General features: G+C 45.3%; 1 protein-coding gene across 5 annotated transcripts in view; it reads left to right on the forward strand.

Annotated features, from left to right (window-relative positions):
• The first annotated feature begins 443 nt into the window (after positions 1-443).
• The window catches only part of actn4 (actinin, alpha 4), a 62786-nt gene continuing 46887 nt past the window's right edge, over positions 444-16342 (forward strand). For 3 of the 5 annotated variants that reach the window (XM_068706873.1, XM_068706868.1, XM_068706870.1), the window contains exon 1: positions 445-869. In XM_068706873.1, the coding sequence (XP_068562974.1) occupies positions 744-869 (126 nt within the window). In that variant the 5' untranslated portion in view covers positions 445-743. Of the gene's footprint in view, positions 870-16342 lie in introns of all 5 variants that reach the window. The other 2 variants (XM_068706871.1, XM_068706869.1) reach the window with 2 other exon arrangements.

The following is a 16342-nucleotide window of genomic DNA, read 5'->3' on the forward strand; positions in this document are numbered from 1 at the left end:
TAAACATAGTAAGAAAGAAAGAAAACATAGGGTAAAAGAAAAATATAAATAAATATAAATACATTTTGAAAAGTACAAAAAATATTTACAAGAAACCAAAATATAGAATGGAAGAGAAATACAATAAAAAGGAAATAATACTATTAAAATATGTACAATGTATCTATAATTTATTATGGAGGAGCCGTGCATTTTTTTGTTTTTAGAAAAGTCTTATCCAAGCAAATATAATAAATTTGTGTAAGACAAAAATAAAAAAATCCCTCCTGAGTTATGGGTGAAAATAACAATTTAACAAAAAACCTGAGAGGCGTTTGTATAAGTTTGTGATGTTGTGGGGGAGATGAACGCGTACATAAATTATTTTGACAGGTGACACCGGAAGCGTCGCTCCCCGGCGCGTGCAGCTTGTCGGCGCCGCTTTCAAGCCTGTAGGAGCGGCCGGTTCCTCCCAGCCGCCTCACAGTTCTGAGGGAAAGCTTTTTCTTCTCACAGCAGCAGCAGCGGAGATTTTCTGACTGCACACGCCGGATATTCATCACATTAAAAAAAAGACACTCACTCACGACCGAAAGCAGAGAGAGATAGACGGACACCTCCCTGTGTCGTGTATCCCTCCACGTTCCTCCTTGTTTAGGCCGTCGTTGCGTTTTTTTTCTCTTCATTTTTATGTTTTACATCTAAAAAAATTTCATACGTATTATCAGTCTCTCTGTGTCGCACTCAGGTTTGATTGTGCTGACATGGTAGATTACCACGCTGCTAATAACCAATCCTCGACCGGAGGCGTGCAGATCTACATGGAGCAAGAAAACGACTGGGACCGGGACCTGCTGCTGGACCCGGCATGGGAGAAACAGCAGAGGAAGGTAAGAGAACCTAAAGTCGGGGCCCAGCTGGGCCGAGTCGAGCCGGGCTGAGAAGAAGGAGGCGGCGGCGGCGGGCGGAAAGAAAATGGCAGGGGAGGGATGGGACGGGGAGGGGAGGTCAGAGACCGAGCACGGGCCTCTAAACCCCGCAGCTCTGCTCACAATGCCCCACTTTTTTTTTTTATATCAACCATTTTTTTTCTTCTCCCAGCCCGGCTCTCCTCTCCGCTCGTCTCCTCCGTGTACAGCTGCTTTATTTCCCCGCAGGTTAAATGCTAATATCCTGTATTGTAATCCCCCCTCCCGTGAGTGAAAAGTAATAACTCGGTTGTGTGTGCTGAACAAAGTCTAAACATTAGCTTTCACTCTTATAAAAAGGGAGATTTTCCCCCTCTCCGCGAGCGGAAACACGGCGCCACATTGTTGCAAAAAAAATAATCTGAATTGTGATTGTGCTGACATTTGGGGCTTAAAATAGCGAGAGCTACTGTGCTTTTTGGAAAAGGTTAGTGCGTTATCGAGGCTTCCTGTCCCGCTTGGCGTGACTGGCCGCTCGGAGGCCGATAAGACGGAGGCTGCTAGAAGAAGAGCCGACCGATACGACGCTGTTCATGGGCCGATATGCAGATAATTTAACCCTGTAGTTGCTGCGGTTCGTTGCGTCCCACGTTTAATCGTTCATGTTAACTGAGAGGAGTTAGTGATTTAACTCTCGGCAGGTTGGTTTCAGTATCACCCATTGGCCATTGGGGACAGTCTTCGCATTTTTTTTTTTCTAAGCAGAAATGAATCCCAAACATTTGAAACGACTATATGTCAGATTGTCCATCGTGGATTGGTACATCAGGACGTCCTGTGAACAGCAAAGGTGTTTTAATCTAAGAGCAATGATGAGCTATGTTGAGCACACCTGTTGTACATGCACACACTGCAATGAACACCCATATGCACATATATGTAAAAACGTTTGACACACACACGCACACACACACACACACACACACACACACACACACACACACACACACACACACACACACACACACACACACACACACACACACACACACACACACACACACACGCGTGCGTGTGTGTGTGTGTGTGTGTGTATATAAAAAAAACAAAAAAAAAAACAGGGACATGATCTGCTTCGGCTACAAGTCCTTCACGCATTGCATCTGTTGCACTTTATTTAAATGTAGCAGTCCCTGATAAATATATAGATATAAAATGTTCTCCCCACAGCTCTGGGACATGCATGTTTCTGTAGCCCCACTCGTTTCACTGCACAGAACTAAACGCCCACTTGCTGCAGATTTTTTATTTTTTTTATTCTGCACAAACTTAGACAAAAAACTAGCATTAAACCCTACTCTGTACCATGTGGAACATCGTTCCACCCTGTTCTTTGGCTTAACAATACACCAATCCTTTACAGTTGTACTCCTCTTCACCACCTAACCGATTCTCATGCACACAGCGTTGTGCTATTTCTACTCGTCTATAACCAGCAGCACCTACTCCTACTCCACTATCCCACCTTCATCAGCTCTCCGTCCAACTTCTCCTCATCCTCTAACTCTTCCTCTTCCTCGACATGTTTTTTTTTTAAACAGATTTCGCTGATGTTCCTCCTCTGATAGTCACTAGACAAAGTTGACCTCGTTTTTTTACGCAGTGCTGAATGATCATGCCTCAAAATATAGACCCATTCAAACTTGTGCAACATGAAAATGGACGTGGCAACGTGGGACACATCACCCTCTCCTATGAGGGAGTGGAGAGGCGGCGTGCTGAAGAGCCCCTGCCTGACGGAGTGGAATGATTTGAGTGGGGTGTGTTTCTCATGCTAACCGCCCCCGTCTTACTCACTCACTCGCCGGCCGGATGACTGGCATACTTTTACTAGTGGTGTAGCAGCATGCCGAGCATTGACTCGTGCATTTCTATCGGGCCACTCAGCGTTTTGGGCCGTCGACGTCAGACATTCCTGCTGCTGTCGATTGGCATCAGAACCTCTCGGGTGGGGTTCCCCTCGTGGCGGTTGGGCGGCCCGCGAGGACTCTCTGCGTGTTTGTTCTAGACAGCGCACGGGTCAAAGTTTCCTCAACAAGAAAAGAAAAAAACCCTAACCTGCCGATCATTAACTGAGCGAGGCTGGTTGTGCAAACCTGGGCCGAGGTCCACCCCTGAACCTGCACTCATAGGTGTTTGGTTGCACAGACCCGGCTGGGGACACGTCCCCCCCCCCAGTCGAGCCTGAGCTGCGGGGGAACCAAGGGCAAATTCCTGCGGTGCATTCACGCTCTCTGTGCCAGTTATTGCGCAAAAGTGAGCACATGCCCTCCCACAGGAAATATGAAGAGAGGAGTGGATGTAATGAGTGTGGGAATGGATTTGTCCTTTGTGTGTGTGTGTGTGTGTGTGTGTGTGTGTGTGTCCCCGTCCGTGAGGTCAAAACCAGGAGCGGGTTTGTCAGACGCAGTGTTTTTCCCTCATGCTGACTCTTTACGTTTCCCCCGTTGAGTAACACGGTGTGGTCTTGTCATTCTTTATTCGGTGACCGTCATATAGAGTGGGACAGACAGACAAGCCAGAGTGATGATGCAAAATATATGTAAACAAAATATGAAAATGCTTCATACTCGCACCTCATCTCAAGTTATCTTTTCAGTAAAAAGTTAGAAAAGATGCTTCAGAGACATTTGATTTTAATTTGCTCCGTTGAATAAACTAGTTTTGAGAGTCTCTCGTGATGTGGACATGTCAGTCGCACAGTGTTTTTTTTTTTTTTTTTTTTTTGCCATTCGAGCATGTCCCAACAGCCCAGAGTACCTGGACCGAGCCCAGCTGCCTCCGGTTTGTAACAAGGCAAAGCTCTTCGCCCCTGATACACAAAACAAGTCTTTCTCGCCGCTCTTTGCATCCTCAACAGGCTGCGACACGTCAAAGGTATGCGGCGACGCCACCCAAGGTTTCACTGCTGCTCTGCACATGTAAATGCTGCTCCTAGGCGACAGTTAGGCTGTGGCGAAAGTGCAGCGAGGTGGGCGGGTGAGCCAACAGGTGAAGCAGTTAAGCACACAAGCCAGAAGGGCCCGGGGGGGGTCATTGGGGATTGTTCTCATTCGTCAAGGCCATGCACTTTTTAAATCGCATTTACCTGCACTTGTCCCGGCAGTAGTGTTTGGTTGATTTGCAAAACAAAGCAAAAGGTCAAACTTTAGATTATTTTAAGAACTAGATAAATGGACCCATGCAACTCAGAGCAGATGTGCTGCCAAAATAAACACGAGAGAGTTTGATTCCTGGATTCATGTCGGCGCTCTTGTGTTTTTATTCCCTTCCCTCAGCTCGTGTCAGGAGTGCGTAGCCACGACCGTGGAGCATTTCCTCGTAAATCGGCTTGTGGCCGAATCAGTTGTGGTCAAATACTCTTTATCTGTCCCTACGCTAACTGCCCGTGTGCACTGACGTGATTTGGAGCTGGGGGGGGCAACTTTCTGTTCTTGTACGCGACCTGTCAGATGGTCCGTTACAGTTTATACACAAAGAAAACTCTTTTTCTAGTCCCACGTTTAATCGTCCCAGTGCGGATGTGTCCTCCAATGTCACAAAGCAAGCAGCACGAGTTTGTGTGGACAGCCTCTTCACCAGTGCCAACACACACACACACACACACACACACACACACACACACACACACACACACACACACACACACACACACACACACACACACACACACACACACACACACACACACACACACACAGAATATTATTTTCCCGTCACTGCCAAGGTGGGCAGCCGGACACACAATGTTAGTTTGTTCTTCTGCCGCCCACTTTTCACATGCTTTCTGCGTGACTGTCTGGCGGGCAGGCGGAGCCGGGTTCAGACGGCCCGGGTTGGCTCGGGACATTTCGTCGATCGTCGCTACGCCGGCTAAGATTTGGCTGCACGATAAGCTGTCAGTTTTTTTGTTTTTTCCTGTTCCAAAACAACATTTAAAAAAAAAAAGAATGAAGGAAGCTGAAAAATGGTCGACTAACTAGCCGACTCACTAAACAACAATAGACAGTGTAGACAGTGCTCTGTTTCTAGAGAGTTAAAGGATGCTCCAATTGGTTCGTCTGTTTGTTTGTTTTTATGTGCGAGCGTGTGATTGGCTGATTCGGCGTAGCCAGGACCAACCTGACCGGGGAGTGGTGGATTCAAGAGGGAGTTAAAGCTGTGGAGCTCATCGGGTGTGCAGTTTAATCCAGATTATATTCCAGATGATGTGTGTGCATCATCTTCACCTCTGTGTTCTTGATATGAAGCCCAAATGAGGTCTCTCTGATGATTGTTGTTGTTCAAATGTCTTTTCAGAGAATAAAACTGGAGCGGGAAATCTGGTGCAAAGAAATTGAATTTAACACAAGTTTTGCTTTTTTAATTGGAATTATAGTTTTGTTAGCAATCAGTCAAAGGCCGAAACATTTTCAACAACCCGATGAATCATCTGCTTCATTTGTGGAGCTATCGTGCCAAAGTTTACCCACTTTCAGCTCCTCAGATGTGAGACTTTGCTGTTTTTACATCATTGTAAATTGATTGACTGTCTGGCAGCAAAAGGAACTTGTGATGGGATTTATTTTTGAACTGTTTTCTGACATTTTTATCAAGTGAATTATCCAGCAATTGTCAAAGATACTCACCACTTGAACCGATATATAAATGATTGTTAGTCACAGCACTAAATAGAAGTTGAGTCCGCTGCATACAAGCAACACACTGGGAGGAGTAAGTGATCAGCGGTAGCCGTCTCTAGGGCATCTTGGGATGTGAGATTATGGAAGGTGCAGCATTTGGTCCTTCCCCCTCGCTGCCAGCTGATCCCGGGTCAGCTGTGGGAAAGCCCTCAGCTGATGGCGATCCAGAGTCAGCTTGTGGACCTAAACAAGGAACCAGTCAGTGAGAGGACAGAGCAGAGAGGAATGTATCCCCCTCCACGCCCCTCAGTCTTTCTCTCTGTTCTGTCATTGGCGGCGGTGAGAGAGCATGCAAGGGGGAAACATTCCTTTGGTGGCCCATTATAGGCCAATGGGTGGGGGCTTTATTTTACTAAAGGGGGTCAGGGTGTCTTGTTGGTTTTTTTTTTTATTAAAATTTTTTTTTTTTGCCAGACACAGGGGAGAAAAAAACGTTGGGGTTTTGCAGGATTGCAGATGTGGTCTGCGTGATCGGAGGCGAGAGGGAGAATCCTCCATGGGGGCAGTGGGGGGATGCTCGCTTGTGATGCGGCTGGAAGTCACGGCGCCGATTGTCGCTCCAAATATTTGCTTGCAGAAATGTTTTCAGACGCCACCAGACCAGAAGAGTCCAGCACACCGAGCAGCAACCTTAATACACAACCCGATCAGGGAGGGGGAGGGGCATAGCCCTCCCCAGGGCTGGTATCGACATTGGTCGGCTGTATGCCTGTGTTTTCTCTTTGAAAGAAATCTCTTTGCGGTCTGTTTCTCTCCAACTCTTTGTGCGAGGAAGACGTTGCATTTCAGGGTCAGAGAGGCGGATCTGAATGTTGCAGAATCCACAAATACAGTTTACGACTGACACAACCTCCTTAGCTGCCCCCCCCCATCCCACCCCCACAAGCTCACTTCTTGGCCATTGTGCGTAGTTATGAGGATTAGTAAATGGCATTTCCCCCTGATGAATTGCAAATCGGCAACAATGGAGAGTAAGAATTTCCTGCGCATGGTGGGTTTTTTTTTAAGTTCAGACTCTCCTTCTTCTGTATCCTCAACCGAGAGATTTAAAGGAAGATACAAACTTCTTTATTGTCTTTTTAAACAGTTAGTAGCAGTGTTTCTGCTGACCTCAGTGCTTTGCATCATCATTTCACACTGAAGACTGAAGCTGCTTTAGTCAAAAGATATCATCAATTCATCATTTCATTCTTTTGTCGAGCTAAAGTGCACCACATTTGCAGGTTCCCACGTGTGAGTTTTCACTTTGTCACTGCATATCTTTGCGTTTTGGACGGTTGGACAGAACAAGTTATTTGAAGGTGTCTCGTTAGGCTTTTGTGTTTTTCACTTTTCCCTCATTTTTTTTTTAGATATTTCTAGATAAAGTAGTCTATGATGATAATCATCATGAGTTCCAGCTCCCGGCACATGTGTGATCATTCTGGAGAGATTCATTTATTTACAAGAAATCCGTGTTGAACTCGGCAGGAGGAGAGCTAATTGAAGTCAGCTGTTAGCATCCGGTGGGTGCCACAGTCTGAGCTAATGGCTAATGTTAACAGTTACATTATGATGCACCAGAGAATATTTAATGTTATATAAAATTCATGATTCATTGCGTTATTTCTCAAGGACCGCTTTGAAGCAAAGTGCTGCTCGGCTTAACGGAGCTAACCACTAACGGAGCTAACCACTAACGTCACGCTAACGGAGGTTGCTTTGAGTTAAAAATGAGCATTCGGCAAAGCTAAATTCTAGCGTTATCGTGATGTGTTCAAATGTCGTCTTATGAAATAAATCCAGTCGTTTTGAAGGAGATATTTTCCCAACTTCCTAACACTAGCTCTACGAGTTCCTTGTTATGTCTGCTATCAATAATTGTGTCATTTCACTGGTATTGGTATGGACCACGACACATCCGTCCCTAGAGCTGACAGTGACCGTATATCAATGTGTGTGTTCTGAAGCAGTGTTTTGGGGGGGTGGGTGCAGTCTGAATGAGAGGTTTACCAGCCGAGTCACATAGCTGTGGGTTTTGTCTGCCGGTAAACAAACACAGGACCTCATGTCCTCAATTGCTGACAGTTTTAAACGAAGGTCCGTTGAACACAGGGAAATAAAACATGTCGGAAACAATGGAATATTGAAAAGGCTGCAGTTCAACTTTTTGCTTTTAGCAACTTCCTCGTAAACAAACGCCTCTATAGAATTTAAATTCAGGGGTTACAGTAACTTCAACTCACACCCACACTTTATGTAGGTGTGTAAATGGGCTGCACTTATACCGCTTAAAAAAAAATAAACATCATGCTGCGTTTTCTAAAACAGGAGACTATTTTTCTGAGAACGACGGCCACGAAGAGTCCTTTTTCTGCAAATTTAGATTCTAGTAAATTGTCATTATATTCAAACTCACTTGTGACAATAAGGGCTGAAAGACAATATAAAAAGATGATGGCAGTTGTTCAACGGGCAATTTCTTGAAGTGGTTTTAATCGCTTAAAACTTTAAAGGGGGAACTTCACTGATTTTACACATAAAGGTCAGTCAGTCAAGAGGGAGGGAGTACCACTCTGCCTGAAAACTGTTGAGATTGGTAAAGTCTAACAAAAAGAAATTTTGAAAATGTAGGATCTAGTGATTTTGGAGCTTGTCCCATACCAGGGACTAAAAGTCAGGATATCCATTTCCTTTTTATTTTAGGTGTGTGTGTGTGTGTGTGTGTGTGTGTGTGTGTGTGTGTGTGTGTGTGTGTGTGTGTGTGTGTGTGTGTGTGTGTGTGTGTGTGTGTGTGTGTGTGTGTGTGTGTGTGTGTGTGTGTGTGTGAGAGAGAGAGTGTGAGTGTGTGAGTGAGAGACCGTCACTCACCCAGAGATTACATCCCAGCTCATGTCCAGAACTGAAACATATCTGACATGAACAGAAAAGGTGGGGAATGATGCGCATGACACCTCCAACATGGCCGCTGTTTTATTTGGCCATTTGGTAGCGAATTAACAAATGTTAGACCCACTTTTCACGATTGGTGCCCTAAAGAAAACAATGTCCTCATGAACAGAATGAAAGGAGGTGAATAGCTCTCTGGAACAGCGGTTCAAACGTGCACAATGACTGTCTGTCTGATAAGAAAGGTTTAACCGGGAAAGATTTAAGATCAAAATGAGGCCGAGCTTTAGATTAAGATTTATTTTCTTTGGCTGTTACAGGTCAAGAATCCATGAGCAGACCACGTTCTTCAGATAATAGCGTTGTTGCTGTAGAATAAAGCTTGATGGGTATCTGCATACTCGACCACACCTAGACAGGTTGTTCTCCCTCAGGTGTGTGTGTGTGTGTGCGTGTGTGTGCGCACACACACACACACACACACACACACACACACACACACACACACACACACACACACACACACACACACACACACACACACACCAGACAGGCCAAGCTAGTCTGGTAACAAAGAGATAGCTGAGGACCTCATGCTACATCTGGGATATGCTTATACATACACACGCACACACAGAGGGCAGACATCTGGATGTTGGGCTGGATCAGGGTTTAGCACCGTAGCTGCTGCTCGACACACTCGCCTACCTCATGATCTGAAAGTCTTGACAGCTGCAGCTCCAGATAAACCATTAGACCGGCATTAAAAAAGACACCTGATTATCTTCGGTTCTTCACCAGACACAAAAAGCTATTTCAGATTTTTATTTTCCTCATAGCAACCAGGGGGAAATATCAGCTTCTGAAGAGTGAAGCCAATGCAGAAGTGCCTAAAACTTGCATTATCTCTACTGACCAGCAGGGGGCGACTCCTCTGGTTGTATAGAAGTCTATGAGAAAATGACTCTACTTCTCTCTTGATTTATTACCTCAGTAAACATTGTAAACATGAGTTTATGATCTCAATCTCTAGTTTCAAGTCTTCTTCAATACAGCATGATGTTCATTTAGTAAATTAAATTAAAACATTTAGAGTCAAATAGACCATAAAGCAGGGTATGCTTTAGGGCGGGGCTACACGGTGATTGACAGATCGCTGACCAAGCTTCAAAACGTCTCTTGTAGCCGATGGTTACGTTGCACCTACGCTTTCTGAACGTAATAAAATAACGGCAAACACGTGATCGCCCACATTGTCAACAGCAGCGCATAATGGCTTCACTGCTTCCGTTATGACCTTTCACATTAAAAGTCCTCGACAAATGGGCCACACTGCATCAAGAGGCTGCGCGACAAGATCAGCTAGGCGTCACATGCACGTCTTGGTCCAATCAGCTCACACAGCAGTCTGTCTGCGTCTTTAATCGCCATGAAGAGGTTGTTCAGGAAGCTGTAGCTGCTTCACAATAAAAGCCTTGTAATGTTTGGCTGTTGGAGAGCTTTAATAGTAAAGCATTAGTGTTTGGTGTTTTCATTTGCAAAGACAGCGCATGTTTTTTTGATGGGGACTCATTTCTGTGTAATTCCACATCACATCCACATCACATGTTGATTCTGTTATTTTTTGAGATGTGACTTTGCAGCGTTGAAGGTGCACTGAGCTGGACTCGGATCTTCTTCTAGGATATGCAAGCACCGTTTGCCGTCCGTCACAGCTGCTTTTAAAAACCAAAGACACAGGTGGAGACGGGGCAAACGGACCATGATTCAAACCAAGTGTGTGTTTGTTTCCTCCGCGGCCGTCTCTGATTTTCTCCTGCTGTATTATTTAACCGCTTTCTAACTGGGGCAAAGAGGTGTAGAGGAGAGGCCTACTGGGGCATGCATACGGCAGACATGCTGGATACTAGTATGTATACAGTTATTTCAACACGCGCGCACACACTCTACAACTGCTTTCCATAAAATATGCAGACAACACAGTGAGTCTAAGGCAGAATCGGAAACATAAAATACTTCCCTAAAGCTAGACGATGCCAAAAGTAACATCTGGTATTTTAAACGGCACATCTGAAAGCCTGATAAACATTTTGTGGATCTTAAAAAAGATTGATTTGTAAATGAGAGAAGACAAATCCAGAATTTTAAACTGGTGTGAAGTAAAAAAAGAAATTGGGAGCATTTCAGTGGAGCTTCCATGTGTGCTGGTTTCAGGGCACATAACGGCAACATTAAATATTTACTGATTGTGCCTGGCCTTCAGGTTCCTCCGCTCTCATTTTCAGCGAGGACGCTCCACTTGCCAGAGAATCCCACGCAGCGCTCTCCCACTCCTGACTCTCCACATTCATTCCTTCCCCTTGCACATTCTTCACCAGCTCTCTCTTGTCTGTGAGTGAGAGAGTGAGAGGGACTGTATGGTGTTGATTTCTGGTCAGGCATCTCCAGGACCACCCTGGGGTTTGTTCACTTCAGACCACCTTCTGTCGATCACTCTTCTAAATACACACACAGCGAGCAACGCAGCGTTTAGTTTCCAGTCCAACATTTATTGAGATATATAACATATTATAATTTCCAAAATTCACAGCTTGTTTTTAATCTAACAAAATGTTTGGCTTCAATCCACATTTGTTGGCGTTTAGCCTGTATCTGTATGGGGCGGTCAAGCAGCAATCTAACAGCATCATAAATGACACTTATAGAATCACAATAACATAAAATATAATGACATACTATTGCAGCTTCATTGGAATATAAAGAAAATGATTATTCGCCCAAGCCCTTTTTGGCATAGTGTTGTTCTGCAGAGAACAAGGAGAGAAATCAAGATGCAGATGGACAGACCTTTACAAACCATTATTTTGGGATATACAGTCTGCTAATGTAAGACTGCATTCAGACTCCAATAGCCGCAAGCAGAGAGCTCAAGACAGATGGATGATAAGCACTTACTGAAGGTTCACTGCTGCTGGCCTCAGGATTTGAAACAAATATGGAAAGCAGAAGGATTCTTTTCCGTAATTTTCCTGGTTACAGCATTGGAGAACTGCAAATCTGAGGAGTTGATGATAATTGTGTGTGTGTGCGTGTGTGTGTGCGTGTGCGTGTGCGTGTGTGGAGACTGTACCGGTGGAAGAATGTGTCACGTGGACAAATAAATCATTTCTTCAGAAATGAAGAAATGCAGCACTGTGTGTGTTTCTATCCCCCTGGGAGTCGTAGTAGTGGAAGAGGAAGGAAGGCTCTGTGGTTTCTGCGGTCTCAGATATAAAGTCACCACACATGCAAGCAGTCAGAGAGATGGACGTGTGTGTGTGTGTGTGTGTGTGTGTGTGTGTGTGTGTGTGTGTGTGTGTGTGTGTGTGTGTGTGTGTGTGTGTGTGTGTGTGTGTGTGTGTGTGTGTGTGTGTGTGTGTGTGTGTGTGTGTGTGTGTGTGTGTGTGTGTGTGTGTGTGTGTCCCGCCTCAACGGACCAGATGGCTGGCCCGAGAAAGCAGGCAATGTCTGCAGACCGACACCCACTGTATATCGAATAAACGCACAGAACAAGGAGTTATCTGTCATTTTTAAAACTGTTGTGAATAATGCACTTCACACAGTTGTCTTTATGTTGCAGAAGGAATAGAACAACCCCCCCCCCCCCCCCCCCCCCCCCCCCCGTGGAAATACCAGAAATGAAACAAAAAACAATTTCAGAAATGGGGTAGTTATCTTCTGCTGAGGTGGAGAAGTTGCAACAATCTGCACTGAACTCCACGCCATGTTGACCAACTGTTTCATGCCACTTTTGTACTTGAACCCTCGTTTCTAGATCCTTGACAACTCTGACTTTTTAAAATACCGCCTCCAAAAGACTTGAGGAGTGGACGTGGACGCCCATGTAGCAGGAAGTGGTCCAGGTCTCTGCTCTCAATGTGGGTCAGGGAAGTCCTCTCCGCCATCGGCCACGAGCCTACTATCCTGTCTGATCCAATCAAAGAGCCAGCCTGCAGGGGGATTACTCAGCTACCGTCCCCCGTCCCCCCTTCGGTTAACAAAGGCTACTCTGTTGGCCCTCGTCTGACGCTGTGGGGAGTGCATGTGGAGCAAACACAGACCCTGGTACAGTTTTGTCTCGGCTCTCTGGTTTTGACACCACTGGTGTGTGTGTGTGTGTGTGTGTGTGTGTGTGTGTGTGTGTGTGTGTGTGTGTGTGTGTGTGTGTGTGTGTGTGTGTGTGTGTGTGTGTGTGTGTGTGTGTGTGTGTGGCGGAGTAGCGGAGTAGCGACGGCCCCGTTTCTGCAGCGTGAGCGTTGCAGCATTTCCTGCTAACGTCTGTGCTAAACGCGCTCTCTTAACACAATCACGGGGTCGACGGGTTATTTCTCTCTTATTTGTAATAAGTTGTTTGATTTGTCAGAGTGTATCCAGGCAGGAGTGTGTGAAATCTATTTTAGAGGAGGATGGAGAGGTGATGGGGGCAGGAACACTCTGACGGATGAGAGGCCAGAGAGTAAAAGTGTAGTCGGTCTGGTTGGTAGCAGGGACACCAGGTGCTGAGATGCATATTAAATCTTTCTAAAAATAAGATGCTGTAGCCCTGGGTTGCTTAGCAACAGCCCTGAAGCAGAGTCGGGGTGCTAATACGGCTGCTGCATTATCCTTCACCAGCAAACTCTGCATGAGGATTCTCCTCAGTGAAACTTGATAATTATCTATAACAGCAGCTGTAACCTCATTTGAAGACGGAGCTGCAGATTTGTGGAACACAGCTGATCTCAGAAGTCTCTCAGTTCTTGTAAGAGAAGCGTCTGTAGAGTGGAGGAAGCCAGCCGAGTGTTGAGATCTGAGACAACTGAGGCGTGAATGTGCAAAAGGAAGTTCAGCGTTTCAAAGTCTGCCCCGACAGATCTGATACCAGTGTGATTTAAAAAAATATTGAATCTCTCTAATATCTATTTCACGTTGCTGGGAAAGGTCTCCTTCAAATAGCTGGAGTCATTCAAGTTTCTCGACAAGAACTACATTTTACGAGATGACATTTGAATGCATCGTCATAACTCAAAAATGTATCTCTGCCTCATACTATTTGTTACTGAACAGAATTTAAACGTATCCTCATGAAACTCCGTGCAACCTCCACTCACGTTAGCCGTTGGCTCCAGTTGTGCTAATTAGTTTATATTCGCCCAAGACTCATTGTTGCTGAATGGAGCTTGAATGCACCGTAATGTTACTCTAGCTGTTAGCTCCGTTGTTTAGCCAAACAGGACTGTGCTTCAAAGCTCTCACGTTTATGCAAACAATACAATAAATTCATATTTAGAGGTAAGATTAAATATTTTGCTGGCGTTCACCCCTTTAAGACTGTTACAGTTAAATGCTTTTTCCTGGTGTGATCATCACATTCATGTTATGTTTTGAATTTGTGGCATGTGGGTTAGGGTTAAATTGATTGTGTGGAAATCGTACTGTATCAGAAGAAATCCTTTTTAGACTTGGTTTAGGTTCAGCTTATCTTTTTAACTCCGGTTCACTCTACTCGTCCAGATGGACAGAAAGTGTTTGGTGTAGTTTTAAAGGTATAGTGACAGACTGTGTGTGTGTGTGTGTGTGTGTGTGTGTGTGTGTGTGTGTGTGAGTGTGAGTGTGTGTGAGAGAGAACAAAACTGAAAACAATAAAACCGTCTGCCTGGAAATCCCTGACCGCCACTCTTAACTTCCGTCTGATGTGACTCTGAGGCTGATTAATGAACATTTGCATGCCGATTTGCTCGACTGTCTGTGTGTCAGACAGGCTTTGGGCCAGTGAGTGTGGAATGTGTATGTATTTAGTACGGGTCATCAACAAGCGGAAACTCCGGAACAAACAACGTGCCGCTCCTTGTACCGGGGTTCTGGACCCTTTCAGTTCCTTTACGAGCCCCCCCCTTATGACCAGCAGCACCAGGAAGTCCTTGAAAAGTCTGAAAAGCGTTTGCATGATCTAGATTGAAGTCCTTATCTCGTATCAGATTTTTAGAGATCTGGTTTTACCCGCCACTGACTGGTTTGCATGCATGCCTCTGCATGCTTCTTAAATCCTAAAATTGCCGTTTCTGCAGTCGCAAAATATCTTGCGTACAGGATTATTCTTTCTTTCGCCTGCACGTCCATGTTCTGAATACACGGCGCCGGGTTCACAGTGCAACCTTAAATGACGCTTAGTTTCTTCATCATGAGTTTGAAGAACGATATTTTTGACTTCCTGAAAAGTGCAGAAACTCCCACACAGGGTATTAAAATCCAGCACATGGGAGTCGAGGCCACCTGAGGACACGCACACGCTTGTTGACACACACGTTTGACTGGAGTCTCCCGTACACTGGCAGGAAGTTGGGAGGTTATTTGTCGTTGGGCAGCAGCTCTACTCGAGAGTCTTAAGTCTTCACTTAACTTAACCTGCCCATCACTTCCTGTCTCTGTGCATCCTCATCTGTCTCTCCTTGTTTCTGCTGCTTTCTATGGAGCAGAACGTGTGTGTGTGTGTGTGTGTGTGTGCGTGTGTGCGTGTGTGTGTGTGTGTGTGTGTGTGTGTGTGTGTGTGTGTGTGTGTGTGTGTGTGTGTGTGTGTGTGTGTGTGTGTGTGTGTGTCATTCCTGCACTTTACAAAACACAATATGGACATAGATGCACTCAGGTTACTTTAAAGGATCTGCAGTGTCCCTGAAAGTGTTTTCATTTAATTCTAAACTCTCTTTACATGTCCATTCTTGGTATGTTTGTTGGTGTATTTCTGTGTGTGTCAGCGGGGGGGGTGCACCTTGCTGCCCTCTTACATCACTATTGTCGCCGTGACAGCCAGTCAAATGCGTTGCCTTATAAGGTAAAAGTGTGCAAGGCGGGTGGAGAGGAGGAGGAGGAGAATAGGGGGGAGGAGGAGGAGGGGCAGGAAGAGCCTGTTACCGTGACAATGCTGTCTGCTGCCGGGCAACTGGGCCTGCCTGAAACTCCCGTTTGGCCACATTTTCTCTCACACACACACACACACACACACACACACAGCCCTCCGTTCTCTCTCCTTCGTATCTGGAGCGCCACATGATTCACTCATTTAATATTTGCTCCATGAGAGACGAGACATTTCTGTCCCGTCTTTGTTGTCTGTCTGTCTGTCTCTCTGAGGTGTGTGCTTTGGTTTTGGTTATCGTCACAGGTTTTGTATGAGATCAGCAACACAAATTCCAGTTTTTCAATGGAATGCCAAGTATGAAGATTTATAACTGTTGGAATGTAGCGCTCCTCATAAAACACACACACACACACACACACACACACACACACACACACACACACACACACACACACACGGAGAGGGATTACGCTACTCTAAAACAAGCAGGCCTGCTTTGTTTGTGCACTCAAACAGTGCAGTTCCTTCTCCTCCTTCCTTTCTTCCATCTTTCCTCCCTCTCACAGAGGTCAACCTGCACTGACCTTGCTTTTATCACGTTGTGTGTGTCACAGAGAGGTAGATGGAAGCGATGCTGCCAGCTAATCGTATGTCTCTACAGTGTTTTTTTAAATTAAGATAACCCAGCAGCACTGAGTAACTCTGTCTTGTAGCGCTCACTCGTTCCATCTATAGCAGTGTCTCCTCACACACAGTCTGAACATCAACCAGCTACAGACAGAGAGAGGCCTCTGTGAGATCAGGTACAGCGTTGGTTAAATGTTGTTTCTACATGTATTGCCCCACCCCTCTAGATGAAGACAATAAGAAGTTCAGTTCTCACACACTTGTGCACCAACAAAAATTACTTCTCTTTTCTGACCAATAACTTCCTCTAGCTGTTTTTTATCAGTCACGGTTACAAATGGACT

The sequence above is a fragment of the Cebidichthys violaceus genome, unplaced genomic scaffold (genome assembly GCF_023349555.1).
Source record: "Cebidichthys violaceus isolate CVI_PGR_0920_01 unplaced genomic scaffold, fCebVio1.0.p SCAF_120, whole genome shotgun sequence".
NCBI classification, from domain to species: domain Eukaryota; kingdom Metazoa; phylum Chordata; class Actinopteri; order Perciformes; family Stichaeidae; genus Cebidichthys; species Cebidichthys violaceus.